Source organism: Cryptomeria japonica, chromosome 2 (assembly GCF_030272615.1).
Source record: "Cryptomeria japonica chromosome 2, Sugi_1.0, whole genome shotgun sequence".
NCBI lineage: Eukaryota > Viridiplantae > Streptophyta > Pinopsida > Cupressales > Cupressaceae > Cryptomeria > Cryptomeria japonica.
Window position 1 is genome coordinate 328382286 of NC_081406.1, and position 17985 is coordinate 328400270.

The 17985-nt window shown below is 40.0% G+C and overlaps 1 protein-coding gene across 1 annotated transcript in view; it reads right to left on the reverse strand.

The window, feature by feature from the left end:
• Positions 1–17985, reverse strand: part of LOC131033854 (15-cis-phytoene desaturase, chloroplastic/chromoplastic) — a 297259-nt gene that overhangs the window by 43650 nt on the left and 235624 nt on the right. The window contains exon 12 of the mRNA XM_057965148.2: positions 16506–16693. Within this exon, the coding sequence (XP_057821131.2) occupies positions 16506–16693 (188 nt within the window). The remainder of the gene's footprint in view (positions 1–16505; positions 16694–17985) is intronic.

Sequence of the window (17985 nt, forward strand, 5' to 3'; positions counted from 1 at the left end):
AGGAGCAGGACAACGATGTGATAGATGAAGAAGCAGAGCAAGACTCAACAGTGATTCCTAGCGGGAAAGGCAGGGAGATCATTCCTGCTCCATGATAGGGAGTTGTATATGTTTTTCATTTATTTTTTGAAACTATGAATGTATATTTGAATATCTGCTAAGGGAGGGTTACTCGTTCGAGGAGACAATTCAAGGCTAAGGGCTTAGACATGGATGGACATTGTTGATAATGCTACTTTTGACCTATGTTATTTTTTGAAATCAGCTGATGTATGTTTTTCGAAATGATTAATAGAAATATATCCTATTTATTGATCAAAAAAAAAGAAAAGCAATCCAAGAGTTCCATCCTTAGGTGATATAGAGATGTTTGAACTTTGTTGTGCAACTACTAAAACATCAATCTAGTTGTTAATCCAAAGATTCTAAAGTCCTACACCGCAAGTGTATGTCATGGTCTCCATACATATCCAATTGTTGTAACCTATGTTACTAGGTTCTTCTATTGGAGGCCCCATGCCTACTCCAAATCGGCTTGGGAGCGGGAGTGACTTGTGAGCAGCCTAGGCACCCTAGGTTCTCTATATGGTGTACCCACATAGAACCTAGGGTAGCTGGGACACTACCAAGGTGCTCCTAGGTACTCCCAAGTGCTCCCAAAATATCCCAAGTACTCCCACAAGCAAGTAAAGACAACACACCCAAAAGTGGCTTCATAAAGTGACTTTTGAAACTCTAAAATCTTAAATTGATGACTAGCTTCTGTGAAAGATTTTAAGCTATTGTGATTGTGACGACTTGGGCATCTATATTAAAGTTGATGAGACAAGGCAAAGATATTAAGGCTGTCAAGGTTATCTTGTTAGTGTTGAATTTAGTGTTTCTATTATTATTAATGATTTACTCTTTTTGCAAGAATAAGCCTACACAACCCATTCTCTTCTTGTGTAACTTTTCTTGCAATCTTAGTGTTGGGATCATGGGTTGTAAAGGTGATTTAAGATGTTAATCTAGTAAGTACAATCTATTACCGATTCTTTTGTTTTAGTTGAAAATGAAACATCAATGTTGAAAATTAATCTTGTGATTGTGTTTGGTTTGGGAGTTGTTGGAAAGGGTTTGTTCAATGTTTCCTTCAGAGTTAAATATTTCTCTCTGGCTAGGGTTATTTTGACCAATACCTTGTAACCTACCTTAAAGTTATACAAAGAATTTGATCATAGACTAGATTTAAATGACATTTTCACTCTCAATGAGTCATTGATCATGCCCTAAATGATAAGGAAAATGGGAAACAATGATATAAATTACTATTTCCACCTTGGGTTTCATCTACATTTACAATCATTACTAGGTATTATAGTTAGCAACTACATCCAATCCTCCACTTAGGACCAAGGTCTTTGACACAAATAGATAGGCACAAAACTTTCTTAGATTCAAACATGCAACAGTCCAAAACCTCACCAACATTCCAGTAGGATCCACTTCTTCAACCTCCACTAGCCCTCAAGCTCTTATCAAATTTTCGAGGGTGGTGGTCAAACATGGGCCCAACCATAGGACCACCATGGTTTAAGTACACAATTGCAACAAATCTCTAATGATTACAAAACTACATATATATGTGGTCATACCCAAATGTACCGAATACAAGAGAAAAAAAAGTTGTCATACCAACATACCAAAACCCCATATCTATGCCCAACCTCGTACTAAAACATGAAACTTAGGTTGTAATTGTTGATGTGTTTTTTAGGACACTCCAAACACAAAATAAAATACCAAGTATTCTATCCTCTCTTGAACAAAGAAACCTCATATGCTAATGAATATGATCAAATGAGATGATTCCAAGATTTACAATGCGAACAATCAACTTTATGTTGTGGATAGACTTAGTGTGTTTGATGTGATCTTGCTGGAATCACAAGGAGACTTACATTTATGAACACTGTTGGAACATGGAATCTTACTTGCTTGGAAAATAAAAATAAAAGAGATAAAGGGTTAGGAAATCTAATCTAATCTAATCCTAAGATTGTAAGAAATGAATGTTGACTTGTTGAAACCAAACCAAGCTTTGCTTCACCACGAGGAAACAACTACACAAAGATGATGCAATCTCCTAAGGATAAGCAAATAATTTTCATATCACTTTATGCACACCAACATTATGAACAATGAGCATATAACAATTGAAGTTAAGCTTTTAATCAAGTTCAGTCTAACCACACTGCAATTTGCAATCAACAAACTCCAAGTGTTATGAACATTAGGCTTCACCATTCATCTAACACATCTAAACTATGAGAAGTAGAGACCATGCAACAAGTTGAAATAGCACACAAGATCCACCATTACTTCAATGAAAATAGTATGTTTATTACAACAAGCTTTGGCAACAATCTCTTTATCTCCTACTCTACTCTAACTGATAATTATCTACTATCTATTCACTATTAACTATTAACTTTTACAAATGAGAGGTTTGAGCCTTATATAGAGGACTCATTACAATTCAAAGGCTCAGATTGAATCAAGATCAATGGTCGAGATTACATGATAAAACCCTAATTAAGGTTAGTTACAACTAACTCCATTTGACCAATGAAATAATTGCAATGAATTAGACACATGTGCTTCCTTGAATTTTGACCAATGAGAAATTAGGTTAGGTATGCTAAACAAACTTCAATGCTGTGCCATGTGTCACTTGCTCCCTTTGGATGAATCAAGTTCAACGAACTTGGACATGCTAACGTGGAATAACTTGATAGGTTGAATGTGACTGGACACCAACTGAACTTGCTCCTTGTAGATCATCACGAAGAAGTGTCTGTGATTGAGCAATATCTTTTTATACTCAACATTTCCAATTTTCTCAATGTGATGTTGATGGGATATATTCCCAAATTGTATCATTTTTATCAAGCATCTAACTTTTCTTAACTCTTCTAAAACTATCTGTATCCTTGATCACATTTGCATCCTTCCATCCTCATGCTTGGGAATATTTTCCTTGTTCTCTCTTTGATGACGTTTGATCTTGACTTACATAATGCCTGCACTTGATGTGAATAGCTTGTTTTGATGTGTGGGGGTTATCTTCATGTGTATGTGGTGTATTTCAATGTAGAGCCTCCTCACTACTGAGCAATCCTTGTTGATCTTGGATGAATGAATCATCCTCAAAGTATTATCCTTTTGGATCTTGGATTTCCTTTAGAAATCCAAATCCATCTTCATTGTGCAACCTTGTCCCAATGCTGCTTCCTTATGCTTTCTCAATATCCATGTCTTGTGTACCCTGCTGTTGTGAGACTATTGCCATGTGATGGTCGCATCCTTGCTTAAATCCGTTATCTTGATGTTGATTTCCTTGATGTTGCTTAAGAAACTTCTCCTTGTAGTTGTATCCTTGAAATTGCAATGCCCTAAGTCTTGTATGTTGTATTGTGATATCCCTCTTGTGCCTCAAGGTCTTGACTTCCTCATGTTACCATGTAGATCTTGCTTGCTGATGAAGTCCACCTCTTCTCTTTGATCTAAAGAACTTGGACATCCTTCATAGTGCAATGTTGAAATTGCAAGGTGCATATGTGAACTCTCTTTGATGTTGCATCCTTGAAAGGTAAATCTTAATACATCCTTGTATGTCCACCACTAAACCTGAAGACAAACATACTTTGATCAAGATATTAAAAGAAACAATGTTTTCTCAAATAAGCTTAAGTCTAATTTATATCTCTGATCTAAAATTTGCTTAGGGCTGCTGGCTCAAAAATGTATTTATGCTGGTCTGCTCCTCTGTACTTATTCGCAGGTCTACTCCTCTGTGCTTATTCACAGGTCTTGAATTAAATAGGTGTTTGATTAATGTTGAATGCCTTGATCTCTATTTTATAAGCATCCCTATCGTTTGAAACTCACCTCTTATCAGGTTAAGCCGACTAGGGCCTATTCAACTTTTTTTGACGATTAAACCTTGACCTTTCACCGATTGCACAAATATAAGGCAGGTTTTGAGGTAACATGTGCACAAGGCTGAGTGCACTTGATATAGGTGTTTGCATAAACAAGAAGTCAGCTAAGGGCTTTTTATTTGCTTTGTCTTGCCCTTGATCAAGCTGGCTAAGGTTGCTTTCATTATTGAAAGGGGAAGGGGGGTACAAATAAGAGTATGAGCACCTTGATACAAAAGAAACGGGACTCAAGACTTGGACCCGACTCGGCGAGGCCTACTCGTCTTGGGACTCGGAGTCGAAACTCGGCAAAGTGAAAAACTCAAATTTAGAGATTTTTAAGGATTTAAAACTTGTTTCATGCACCCTTTATTAAATACACCTTAAAGACACAATAACATCATCAAATAGAAGTTAATTTGATTACATACACAAGTATACATCAATCACATAAGCATAAACGCAAATTGTAGCTGAAGGAAATAACAAACATAGATATATAAATATTGACAAATGTATACAATATTACAAAACTCATGGAATAAAAATTCCATGTCATCATATGATCAAATGAGATGCAAACTCTTCCTTTCCAACTCTTTCCAACTCTTGATGCACCAAATGAAAGTATATGTTGTTATATGGAGCCTAATCAGACTCGGAAGTGAAAATTTCCCTACTTTTATTAGTGTAGTTTCCCCCCTAATTTTATGATGGGGGTTTGGGGGCAGTGCCCCCAAGTTGGGGTCAAGGGGCAGCGCCCCTAACGCACTCCCTATCGCGATACAGGGCGGGGTTGAGGGGCAACGCCCTGCGAGGCCAAAAGACTTATTATTTGATAAAGGCGTCGGGTGTTTTTTTTCTATTGTTTCTACTCACAACTCACTTTTCTCCTCCTATTTTGCCAAATGAATGAAATGAAGTTCACTTTTAGGGGCAAAGCAAAATATAAACAGAGAAAAATAAGTTAAAACATTTTAAAACATGTTTTTTTTGTCTTTAAGTTGCCTTGCACCGACCGAGTTTGGCGAGTCCTGACTCCAAACTTGGCGATTTTAGGCGAGTTTGGAAGATGACGATTTTGGGCAATTTTTGGGGCCAAACTCGTCCGAGCCCAGTAGACTCAGCAACCCTCACTCAACTCAGGAATCGCCTAAACTCGGCGATTTTGGGCAATTCCCGTTTCTCTGCTTGATACCTTTCGACTCTCACATTTGCAATTAAATCATCCCTCTGCTCTGCCATCTGAATCTGCTCTGATTTTAGGTCTGAATTCTAAAGTTTTTAGGTCTGATCCATCTTTCAGGTCTGATTTCTGTGTTCTAGGTCAGATTTTATCTGACTATGACTGATTTTCACCGCCTCCCATTGGCACACATGAGGTGGTTAGCTGCACAAACCTGATGTAGGGCGCAAATCAGCCCCCTTCATTGCATAAACTAGCAGAAGTATGAGCGCATTTCAAATTAATCTTTGCATAATATGAAGAGCACAAATTGACCCTATGATTGCACAAACAAGGTATATGATGGGATTTGGTGTTACCGTGCGTGAATCAATGCCTTGGGGAGGTTTCAACATTTAAAAAACCTTAGCACTATTCTCCCCTTAAGCGCATATGTAAGGGTACCTTGCACAAATGCAAGATGAACTTAATGCTCTTGCTTGATGAGCAGGTTTGATGTGTTTGTAGGCATAAAACATGAACTTAAGATATATCAAACTCAATTCCTCCTTGAGCGCATCTAGACAAGCCTTGCACAACAAAATCAGGCTTAAGATTTTGAAGTTTGATTACGATGCTTGAAGGTCTGATTTGTTTAAGTCCTAAGGTCTGATCTTGTGCCTTCTTCACATGGGTGCAAATCAATGATGCCCATGCACAAATTTTATACATGCTTAAGGGAGGATGAATTTTACTTGGCCAAATTTCCAGGATTTTACCCCCTCTAGGTCCTGTATCACATGATCTTGAAATCCATGAACCTAGGGCACTATGCTTGGAGTTCTTAAAGGAACTACAAGCCATCTTGCTACTCCATATTCTTTAATCCACTCGTAACAACATTTTGTAACTCCCTCAACATTGACTATACCAACGACCTAACAACTTATCAACACTAACAACCTTAACATCCCATGTCAGCACACAACATACCTTCTCTCACTAGCAAAGGCTAACAACTACTAGACTTGCCAAGCTAAGTTGAGCAAACTAAGATAGCTAAGCTAAGCAAAAACTGGGGGATCCCCATTTGCAATGGGGTGATGTGTGAAAACATCACAATAGTAACCAATACAAAACTTGATTGTGTTACAAAAAACTCCTTTGTTTTCCATTCACCAATCATCTATGTCAAAGTAAAGTCTACAATAGTTGTTTTTTGACAAGTCAAAAAGTTATCATGTCAAAATTGAGAAAATCAAATTATCAAACCTTGATAGCTTGTCGAGCAATTTTGATTATTAATATTAATCATTAATTTATTTATTATTTATCCACAAATAGTGGTAATTTTTAGGTGGCCCTCATGCCTGGCATGAACACACAACATTAACATGAAAAATCCGATCCTATGAGCTCAGTGACCCAACAAGGGCACAAAGCCCACAAGCTCAATGCCTCAATGAGGGTTTCAAACATGAAGTCAACAACTTTTCACACCAAAAGATTTAATCCCAGATTCCCAACATCCTTTTTAACACGAATAGAAACCCAAGAGCACAATGGTCTATGTAATGTCCCCTTTTCCGCTCTAGTTTGTTTTGGGAACTGTTGGCCAATCCCGAGACGCGTTGGTCAATCAGAGGCAAAATTTGGGTTTCCTATTTTCAAGGAGGATGTTTTGGCATTTTTTGGTGGCTTGCATGTTGGAGTTTTACAGTTTTGATTTTGGATTCCTTCTGGGTTTTCAGAAAGCTTTGCAATGATGGTACATGCGTAGCAATCAGTGGAGTTTGGTAAAATTACTATTTTTAGTAAGTGGGGGTGAGGACAACTTATTTTTTTGGGAGCCTCGCAATGGTGTGACATGCAATTGAATTTGGGGACTTTTCCGAACAATATTTTTAGTAAGTCACGACGGTTGCTCAACATGTGGTTAAAATCACTTTGGAGACACTTACTATTTTTAGCAGTATGCTATTTATAGTAAGTACTATTTTTGGTAGGTTTCAGTGGTCCAATTCAGAGGCTATTTTTGGCAGTGCAGTTTTTAGTACTTTTGGCCTTCAGCTCACTATGGCAGTTGCTTAGTACATGGGAAAACGTATTTTAATATATACTTTTTTTATAATGTCCCCTTGGCCTAGGCGTGTGACTTATGTAATTCTGGTTATGACTCAAGGGGTCGACTTGTGGTAATAAAATATTATTTTATGTCATAAGGTTGAGCGATTTATTGTTGAGGAAAACTATTTTATAAAGTGAAATATTAATAAGGCAAGATGGACGTCTCATGGGAAATAGTTAATTTTATAATATATTTCACTTATCTACCTTGGACGCCACATTATTTTATTGTCATTTTTATTATAGTATATTTTCTTCTATGTGAAGGTCAACTTGGAAAGGAGGGGAAATGAAATGCAAATTTCAAATTAAGGTGAAATTAGTGTGCATTTGGGTTTGGCATCCATTTGGAGGGAATGCGAATTTGAATTTGAGACATCAAGGTTATAAATAAGAGTGTTGGGTTCTTGTTTTGGCATCCATGAATATTTTGTAACGAAGTGCTGCCAAATTTGTGCCAGACTCGTGCTTCGAAGTTGAGAGCTTCCTAGCTTGTGCCAGATTCGTGCTTGAGAGATAGCACCTAGCTGATTGAAGAGACTGTTTCTCATTCAGAGGGATAGATTGAGCTATATTGAGATGGATTTTATTGTTGCATTTTCAGTTTTCTAAGTGTTGGAGTGTTTTTTCATGTTGTTGGATTGTGTCATGGCTGTAGCAGTTATTCATTCATATCTCTCTGCCTGATTGTCTGATCATTCTAGGTAATGGCTCATTGAATTCCTTTGTGCTAGGCATCATTTCTCGTTGAGTTTCATGACTTATAGTGAAGAACCTGATTCTTAAGGTAGATAGCCCCTCTCCGGGTAGGTCGTACCAAGTTGCAGTGACATTGGGAAGTGTGCATAAAATATTAAGGGCTGTTTGGAAAACATTACTTTGCTAAGTTGGTTCAAGTGTTGCAGCTTGGAAGACATGTTCCAATGGTTCGTGTAGTGTTATAGTTCATATTTCTACTGTTGATTTGATCGGCAAAAGAAGTTATGTTAATCTATGTTCAGTGTTGTCAACTGTGTTGGTGTATCTTATTTGGATCATACTTTTTGGTCTGGCTATCCATTGGAGGTTGAGTTAGAATGTTGAGATGGGTCTCATCATGGCATGTGTAGATATGCATTGAGTATTTCGCATTGGGTGATGTTTTTGGGCCGACTGGTTAACGTGTTTCATTGTTTTTCTACGCCTTATGTTGTGATGTATTTGGGTCCTCTTTATCTCTTGGAGTGGACCACATTATGTGTTTTTGGTCTGAGTGGCCAACTTTATGTAATTCTTGTATACTCTGTTTGTAGTTGACCTAGTTGAGAATTTCAATGTATAACCTTGTACAAATGGAAGTGCAGATGTGTGAGTTGAATAAGTAGATTGTTGTGAATTGGATGCGAATGATATACAAGCAACAAAATTGTGAATTTCAATTTATGATGAGCTTTGATGATTATATCTTCAGTGCAATAGTGTGTTGAGACTGTGAATGAAGTCATAGATATTTGCCATGTTATTGCTCGCTTGACATAGTGGTTCAAGGATAATTTCATGATCAGGAGATCTTGTTCATTACAATTCATTATTCCCTGTACCTGTTGGAAGATAGTGTGTCCTTTGGCAGCCTGTGCAGTTCTTTGTATCTTTACCTGAGATTGTGCTTCTTAGTATTGCAAGTCCCTTGTACCTTGCCCTAAGCTTCTACACCTTAGTATTGCAAGTCAAATTAGGTGCAGTGAGCTCCTTGGCCTTGAGCCTAAAACATTGTAATCAATTATTCATATTGTGAGTGTGATTCTCACCGTGGTTTTTCCCTCCTTCAGTTTTCCATATAAATTTGGTGTTCTTGTGTGTGTTGTACTTTGTGCTTTCATGTTTCAAAAGTGCAAAGATAAGTTAATTGTGGTTAGAAGTTTAAAAGATTATAAGTTGTTTTAAGGTCCGTACTGATTCACCCCCCCTCTTAGTTCTGTGGTGTGTTCAACAATCACACTATTTAGGGTACAAAAAGCAATTAAAATTCTCATTTAATTTTGTGTGATTTCTCTATAAACAATATAAATGTTATTTCGCATTTAGTGTCATCAATGGTAATTCTCACGCTTGTGCTACACTAAAATTGCTATTCATTGAGTATTTAGTGTTGTTGTGATTTTGTTATTTACACAATGACATTTATTACGTCTCTTGCTTCTAAATGTTTATTGAGATGTCTCATTATGTGTGCTAGGACTTAAAATTGCTTCAACAAATTTGCAAGCTTTGTATTGCAAGTGAACTTGAAGGTGTAACTCATGGCTTTGTACCAAGTCCTATATTTTGTTTGACCATAGCATTCATGTTTATCTATTTGTAATGTTCCCTGACCGTACTATGTAACTGGCAAAGGTGAAGGGACTATTGAACTGGCAGGGGAAAAGTTGTACAGTGGATAGACCGTATGATGGGAGAGGAGTGGTCGTACTGTGGTAAGAGGAGGGGGCGTATGGTGTAAATGTTGTATGGTGGAGTGAGGGGTCGTACGGTGTAAGGGTTGTACGGTGGGGTGAAACAGGTCGTACGGTGGAGTCAAAGAAGGCCATCCGGTGGTGAGAAGGCAGGCTATACGGTGGTGAGAAGAGGAGGGGTGGTAGTACGATGTGAGACCGTACAATGAAGGTGTAGAGGTACGGTGGAATACCCGTATGGTGAGCTTCAACGGTTGTGCGGTGATCTCCCGTGATTAATGGATTCTAAATATTAGGAATTCCCCTTATGCATGTATACCAGATTAACAGATACGCAACTGGAGAAAGTAAACAATGATGAAATTCAAGATTTGCAAGATCCGAAACGAGTACAAAGACAAAATAGGGTGAGAGGTGAATCTCACCGAAACTGCAAATACCGAATAGGGAGGGTCTTTCACCTCCGAAATGGCAGATAATAGAACTCCAACAGGAATTCGCACAATAGAGAAAAATACCAAAATTCCCATACCTACAACAAAGACTAACACGGCCATATATATGGGCTCCGGGAAACTTCCTGAAGGGTTACAAACGGGCCTACACGACCAACCAAAACTTGCCTAATCTAATTAAATAAAAGGGCCCGAAAGATTTGTTATTAAATTTGGGGGCTTACAATAAAGTAATTAGATTTATTATTTAATTATATCGGGGATATCATAGTCCTCCCGGGCCAAAAATTGCTTGCCCTCAAGCAATTGCAGGCTTGGATGCTCCAAAATTTGCTCGCATTCCTAGGTGGCATCCTCGATGGGTAGATTCTTCGAGCGTACAAGGAACTCCTTGACTGTGTGTGTTCTCAACCTCTTTTCTCTGACATCGATGATCTCTGCCGGCTCCAAAATTAGTTTCCCTTCTTCGTCAATGGGTGGCAGATCCTTGGACACTATGACGCGCTGCCCGACGGCCTTCTTCAGACATGACACGTGAAAAACATTGTGAATTCGACTCCCCTCGGGAAGCTCCAACTCATAGGCAACTTCACCCACTCTCCGAACCACCCTGTAGGGTCCATAGAAACGCGGCTTCAGCTTCTCCTTACCACTTGTCTTCAAGGAGGATTGTCTGTGCGGTTGAACTCGGAGGTAAACTAGATCGCCAACCTCAAAATTCCGCTCAATCCGGTGTTGGTCAGCATACATCTTTTGCTAGTTCTGAGCCCTCTGCAGGTTGTCTTTGAGAGATGTCAGGATGTCTAAACTCTCCTGAAGCCAATCTTTAGCCATCGGTGCACAACTGTCTCCCAATGCCAGGTCAACAAATGAAGAAGGCTCATAACCGTACAGTGCTTTGAAAGGTGGCATGCCTATCGACATGTGATAAGTGGTGTTATAACAATGTTCACCCAAATGTAACCAGTGAACCCAAGCCTTTTGTTGAGCTGAGACGTAGTTCCTGAGATAACCCTCTAGCCATTTGTTCACAATCTCGGTCTATCCGTCTGTCTGCGGATGCTAGCTCATGTTGGGCGACAACTCGGTTCCTGCCAACTGAAATAACTCCATCCAGAAGGTACTCAGAAAACGGCTATCCTTGTCACTGACTATGTTTCGCGATAGACCATGTAGGCGGAATACCTCACAGAAGAACAACTCGGCCACTTGAACTGCTTGATATCCTGTGGGGATGGCAAAAAAATGTGCATACTTGGTCAAGCGGTCAACTATGACAAAAATGCAAACCTTTCCTTGCACTCTGGGGAGCTCAGTAATGAAATCCATCGAGATGCTATCCCATTTCTGGTCGGGAATTGGCAGTGGTTGCAGCAGTCCGGCTGGTAGGTTTTCAAGTATCCCAGGTGTCCAACTAAGGGAGAGTCGTGCGTTTCCTTCAGAATCTTTTCCTTCATCTTGGATTTGGGTACCAGATAAATTCTGCCCTTGTAATAAATGATGTCGTCAACCACCTTGTATCAGTCATCTTGCACTTGACCATCCATCAGTTCGCAGGCAAAAGTGTTCTTGGAGTATTCAACCAACAGGTATTTCTTCCAGTCCACCAAAATCTGGGATAAAGAACATATGGTAGGCCTTCTTGACAGGGCATCAATGACCACGTTATTCTTGCCCTTCACATATTCAATGTCGAAATCAAATGCCTGGACTTTTCTCACCCATTTCTGTTGTCGTTCATTCAGATCCCTCTGCTCCAAGAAGTATCGCAAGCTGTTGTGGTCTGTCTGCACAACAAACTTTGCTCCGACGAGGTACTGCCGAAACTTCGTCAGTGCATGTATGATGGCAAGCATATCCTTGTCGTAGATGGAATACAACCTCTCAACTCCCGAGAGCTTTCGACTCTTGAATGCAATGGGATGACGGTCTTGCATCAACACCGCTCCAATGCCTTCCCTCGAGGCATCGCACTCCAGGATGAAAGGGCGAGTGAAGTCTGGTAGTGCCAGAACTGGACACGTACTCATAACTTCTTTTAATTTGTCGAAGGTCTGTTACGCTTGCATTTTCCAATGGAAGGATCCTTTCTTTGTCAGATCTGTCAGTGGTGCCCCAAGCTGTGAAAATCCTTTCACAAACCTTCTATAATAACTGCACAAACCAAAAAAACCACGCAGCTCCGAGAGAGTCTTGGGTGGAGGCCAATCCAAAATGGCCTGAATCTTCTCCTGGTGAACTTGCACGCCCTGGGCGCTGATGACGTGGCCCAAGTACAGGACCTCAGTCATTCCAAATTCACATTTGGACCTTTTGGCATACAGTGATTGTGATTCCATAATCCCCAATACTTCATCCAAATGCCCCACATGTTCCTCCCAGGTCTTGCTGTAGATGAGCATGTCATCAAAGAATACCAATAGGAACTTACGCAGTTGCTTGTTGAAGATGTGGTTCATGTAGGATTGAAAAGTGGCCGTAGCATTGGTTAATCCAAACGGCATGACCAAGAACTCATAGTGTCCATAATGGCAACGAAAGGTTGTCTTTTCCACGTCTTGCTCCCTCATACGGATCAGAGATCAATCTTGGAGAAATAGATTGCGCCATGTAGTTCGTCTAGTAGCTCATCGATCCTGGGAATGGGGTATCTATTCTTGATAGTCTTCTTGTTCAGTGCACGGTAGTCGACACACATTCTGAGAGTTTCGTCCTTCTTCTTCACCAGTACCACCGAGGACGCAAAGGGGCTAGAGCTGGGCCGGATCCATCTTTTATCAAGGAGTTCCTGGATCGTTTTCTCTATCTCATCTTTGAACTTCTTCGGGTGGCGATAGGGTGTGGTGATAACGGGTTTTGCTCCTTCCTCCAACTTGATGGTGTGCTCAAACCCTCGGTGTGGGGGTATACTAGGTGGAATATCAACGAAGACCAAACTATGCTCATCCAAAACCGACTGAAGTTCCTCATCCTGGTAGTAGGTCGGTTGCTCTTTCAGAAGTTTTGTTGAGATCAAGCAATGTGCTACCCAGACTACTTCGTCATGTCTAAAGATGGCTTCCATCCTTTTGGCGGAAATCTCCCTCGGGCCGCCATTTGACATTCCCTTGAGAACCACCTTCCTACCATCCACCTCGAATGAGAACTCCATCCTATTGAAGCTCTGCGTGTACTGGTCGAGGGTCTCCATCCATTGAATGCCCAATATGACATCCGTGTCATCCAGATCTACAACAAAGAAATCGTTGGTCACCGTGTAATTTCCCATGGTGATGCTCAGTTGCGGAACCAGGTGAGTGCATGATAGGAGATTGCCTCCTGCCACCTTAACATCGAACCCTTCATGCTCCTTTGTACACAAACCCCTTCGGGTGACGAGTGATGAGTTTATGAAGTTGAGCGAGGCCCCACTGTCGAGCATAACAAGAACTCGTTGCCCTTGGAGTGTACGTACTCTAAATACACTGCACTTTGGGGTACCCGCCAGTGTGGCAATGATGCCCCCCCTTCGTACCAATGTGGAGATTCTCTCCGCCAGGCTGGTTTCTTTGACAGATTCTTCCCTTGGGGGTTCACTTTCCTCATGCTCCTCTTCTCCATTAGACATCACTTAAATATAGTGAATTTTTCCTTTGCCCAAACATCGGTGTCCTGGTTCCCATGGCTCCTTGTAGGTGAAACAAAGATTCTTCCTTCTGAGTTCTTGTCTTGTGGCTTCATCGAGCGATGACCCCTTCGGAAACGGTTTATTATCCTTCTCCTTCAGAACGAAAGGTGGTTTGGTATGTGCAAAATTTCTGGAAGAGGAAGATGTTGCCATTTTATGGGCCTTTCTTATTGCTTCCGTGAGCGTGCTGAGGTTGAACCCTTTCACCCAACCTTTCAATGGTTCCATCAATCCGTCCGTGAACAAGACCACCAACCTTCGCTCTGAGATGTCAGTTACCAACACGAATAGTCTCTGAAATTCTATGATGTAACTGTCCACAGGTCTCGACTGCTTTAGTTGTGCCAACTCCTTGAAATTGAGTTCTGGATCCTTCCCATCAAATCGATCTATGAGCTTCTTTGTGAATTCGACATAGGAAGTTATTTGGTCATAGCCAAGAGTGACCATTCCATGATGCCACCATTCATGCGCGACCCCTTCCAGGTGGAGTGCTGCAAACTTGATAGCTTCATCTCTAGGCATCGGGTTGAGTTGGAAGTAGGTATCTTCTTTTTGAACCCAGGCTCGTGCCGAGGTTGCTCCGGCCCCATCAAAGGATGACAAGTTGATCTTGCCAACCTTCTGCTTGATGTCATTGTTATAGTGTCCATAATGGCCCCGACTTCCGCCACTCGAGTATTTCATCCGGAGCTCCACATAATCCTTGAAGGATATGTCCGCCTCGAGATTTGCATCCCTCCAATCTTGGTTCAACTGTGCTTGCATCTCCTAAAAGGTGGGCTCGTGCTCCCCGCGTGGCGCTTCTGATTTTTGAGGAAAAGTCGGCATCAACGACTGTGAATGTGAGCGTTGGATGTTTGACCTTCCCGTGACCGAATCATCGCCCTGCCCATTCTGATCTCCATTCGTTTTTCCCAAGGCCAATTGTCGTAAGGTTTCCTCCATTATTTGTTGTTGTTGCTCTCCTCTGGTTAAGGTGTCGTTGAGCTGAGCTTGGCTTTTGGTTAGCTCCCTTAATAGTACCATGACTTCTCTTGGAGGATCTTGTGGTTCCCCCATTCGATCGGCCGAACGGTACCTCCTTCTGGTGTACACTTGCATCCACTACACGACAAGCTGGCAAGATCACAGGCTCTGATACCACTGTAATGTTCCCTGACTGTACGATGTAACTGGCAAAGGTGAAGGGACTATTGAATTGGCAGGGGAAAGGTTGTATGGTGGATAGACCGTACGGTGGGAGAGGAGTGGTCATACAGTGGTAAGAGGAGGGGGGGTGTACAGTGTAAATGTCATACGGTGGAGTCAAGGAAGGCCGTACGGTGGAGTCAAAGCAGGTCGTACGGTGGTGAGAAGAGGAGGGGTGGCAGTACAATGTGAGATCGTACGGTTAAGGTGCAGAAGTACAGTGGAATACCCGTACGGTGAGCTTCAGCGGTTGTGTGGTGATCTCCCGTGATTAATGGATTCTGAATATTAGGAATTCCCCTTATGCAAGTATACTAGATTAACAGATACGCAACTGGAGAAAGTAAACAATGATGAAATTCAAGATTTGCCAGATCCGGAACGAGTACAAAGACAGAATAGGGTGAGGTGAATCTCACCGAAACTGCAAATACCAAATAGGAGGGTCTTTCACCTCCAAAATGGCGGATAACAGAACTCCAACAGGAATTCGCACAATAGAGAAAAATACCAAAATTCGCATACCTACAACAAAGACTAACACGGCCATATATATGGGCTCCGGGAAACTTCTCGAAGGGTTACAAACGAACCGACACGACCAACCAAAGCTTGCCTTATCTAATTAAATAAAAGGGCCCGAAAGATTTGTTATTAAATTTGGGGCCTTACAATAAAGTAATTAGATTTATTATTTAATTATATCGGGGACATCACAGTATTAGCCTATTCAACACCATGTGAAGTTAGCCTACTTAGTCACAACATAAGTCTGTAGTCATCGGATTTGTTTTCAGTCAAAAAACATGAAATCCTTTTCCTAATATTGAAAGAGCACCTTAGCATTTTAGCCTAGACAAAGCCAAAACAATTTACGATCACACCTGTTTTGTTTTGTGTTGCGTCAGAAGGTGCACATTAAAACACTAGCACATATTATTAAAAAATTTAAATTTTTTTACTTGTTAAATATTTTTAGGTCTCAAGTATCCATCTCTCTTCTTTTAAATGGAATATTGGTATTAGTACCTGTCTCCTATACCAATACTAATCTTGTGGCAATTATACTTGGAACTCATGAGTTTCTGCAAATTCATCAGTCCCAAAGAGTAAGAATCAAAAAATCTTTGAGTTGGGTAGTTGGGGCTCACTTGGGGTTCCTTGGCATGCAAATTTAGTAGGTGCTACTACAAATCTCGCTTCATTTATACATTCTCAAACAATTTGCACTCTATTATCCATTAAATATATGCTTTTTGGAAACCTAGAAGATAGGTTAAGAAATTTCCCTATAATATTGGTCTTGCATGAGTCAATACTTTCTATTTACTTTATAAATCTGCTATTAGTATGGTGAACTTGTAGACATTAGTAACATTTACTTCTTTTTTTTCCTCATCCACAACAGCAGCATGAGTTGAGTAGAGAAGAATAGCTTTACGGTGCTCTAATGCACCAAACACAAAAGCAAAGAACGAAATAAAATAAAGGACAAACAGCTACCTTGGAGTTTTAACAATATGATACTTCAAAACCTTTGCTTTGCTTCCATCTATTGCAATTTCATCAGGAAACAGTTTTGAAAGTTCCTCAAGAGTAGCCTCAAGGATGTCAGTGTCACTGCGAGCAATCCATTCTTCTGCAGGTGCAAATACAAGCTCTAGCATTGATCGATTTGGATCATAGTATTCCTACAAGACAACAAACAATTGCCATGAATATGAATGGGGACTACAAAAAATGAATACAAGATCTCACAAGCAGAATTCAAGAGAGATTCCATGTCACAATTTTACTCTCCATCTTCCCTAAAAACTTTACAACAATCCTAGAAATAAAACAGTCCATTTCAATTTTAAGAACATGACACAATCCCACAACTGAAGGGCCACACAACACACAGTAAATGTAAGGGAAAGAGATAGAAAGGCCATACAAGATGCTGCCATGCTAACAAGTTGTAGCAGAACTCAAGAAACCAAGAGTTTAGAACTTGAACTTAACCAGCCATTTAAGAAATTTTTTAAGATGATTTAAAGAAGGCTTGCAAAGGCACCCATGTGATCAACCAATTGGATTGTCATGTCAGTAGTTATTGGCAGCATTTACATTATTGTGCTCTTGATGGGTGATGTAATAACAATCTTCATACACCAAGAAAGTTGACTCTTCTACACCAAAGCATTTTCAATCAAATACATTCACAAACTAATTATGATACTGAATAAATGTTTAATTATGGTAAAAGCCTCCAAGCATGATAACAAAAATTAGGCATGCAGTGTCGTGCAAATAAAAGAGTAGAACTATTTTCTTACATGAAAAGAAGCAAGTGTGCCTTAAATAAAAGGATAAAAAACTCTGGTATAAAAAAGTGTTTTCAGACCCCAACTCCCATGCCTGTATGCTGAGTCTGTGGTGACAATGTCTTATTAGGAGACATTGGTGAGACCTGAGATTGTCTAATGAGGCATAAAATGCATTAGCATATAACTCTAACACTTACTGAAAATGCAGAAGTGACTGTCTTCAAGAAATCATATACTCTTGGACTGTAACAACATATAAAACCAAAATCTGATGATACTAATACACACTCTTTGACTACTGACAGCATTATGTAAGGGATGTTTATCTCTTCTTTCCATTATAATCTCTTAAGATTTGAATACACTGAGAATCTTCATACACACTACACCACAATGAATTACAATTAACAACATGATAATCTCATAAGTCATAACATCAATTTTTCAAGCCTTTGGTAGCAGATTGTGCTTTTAACACAACATTTAGTTAAAAGAGAAGTACACATGGAGGGAAACCTATCAGAAGTGAAAAACCCTTTCTGTTTGAAATGTTGGGAATTCATGAATACACTTCTTTTTCCTTCGGTTATTTATTTTTCCTGTGAGCTTGAGACAACTGACATTGAGACAAGAAGTGACTGATTGTTTTAAAAACCCTTTCTTATAAAAAATAA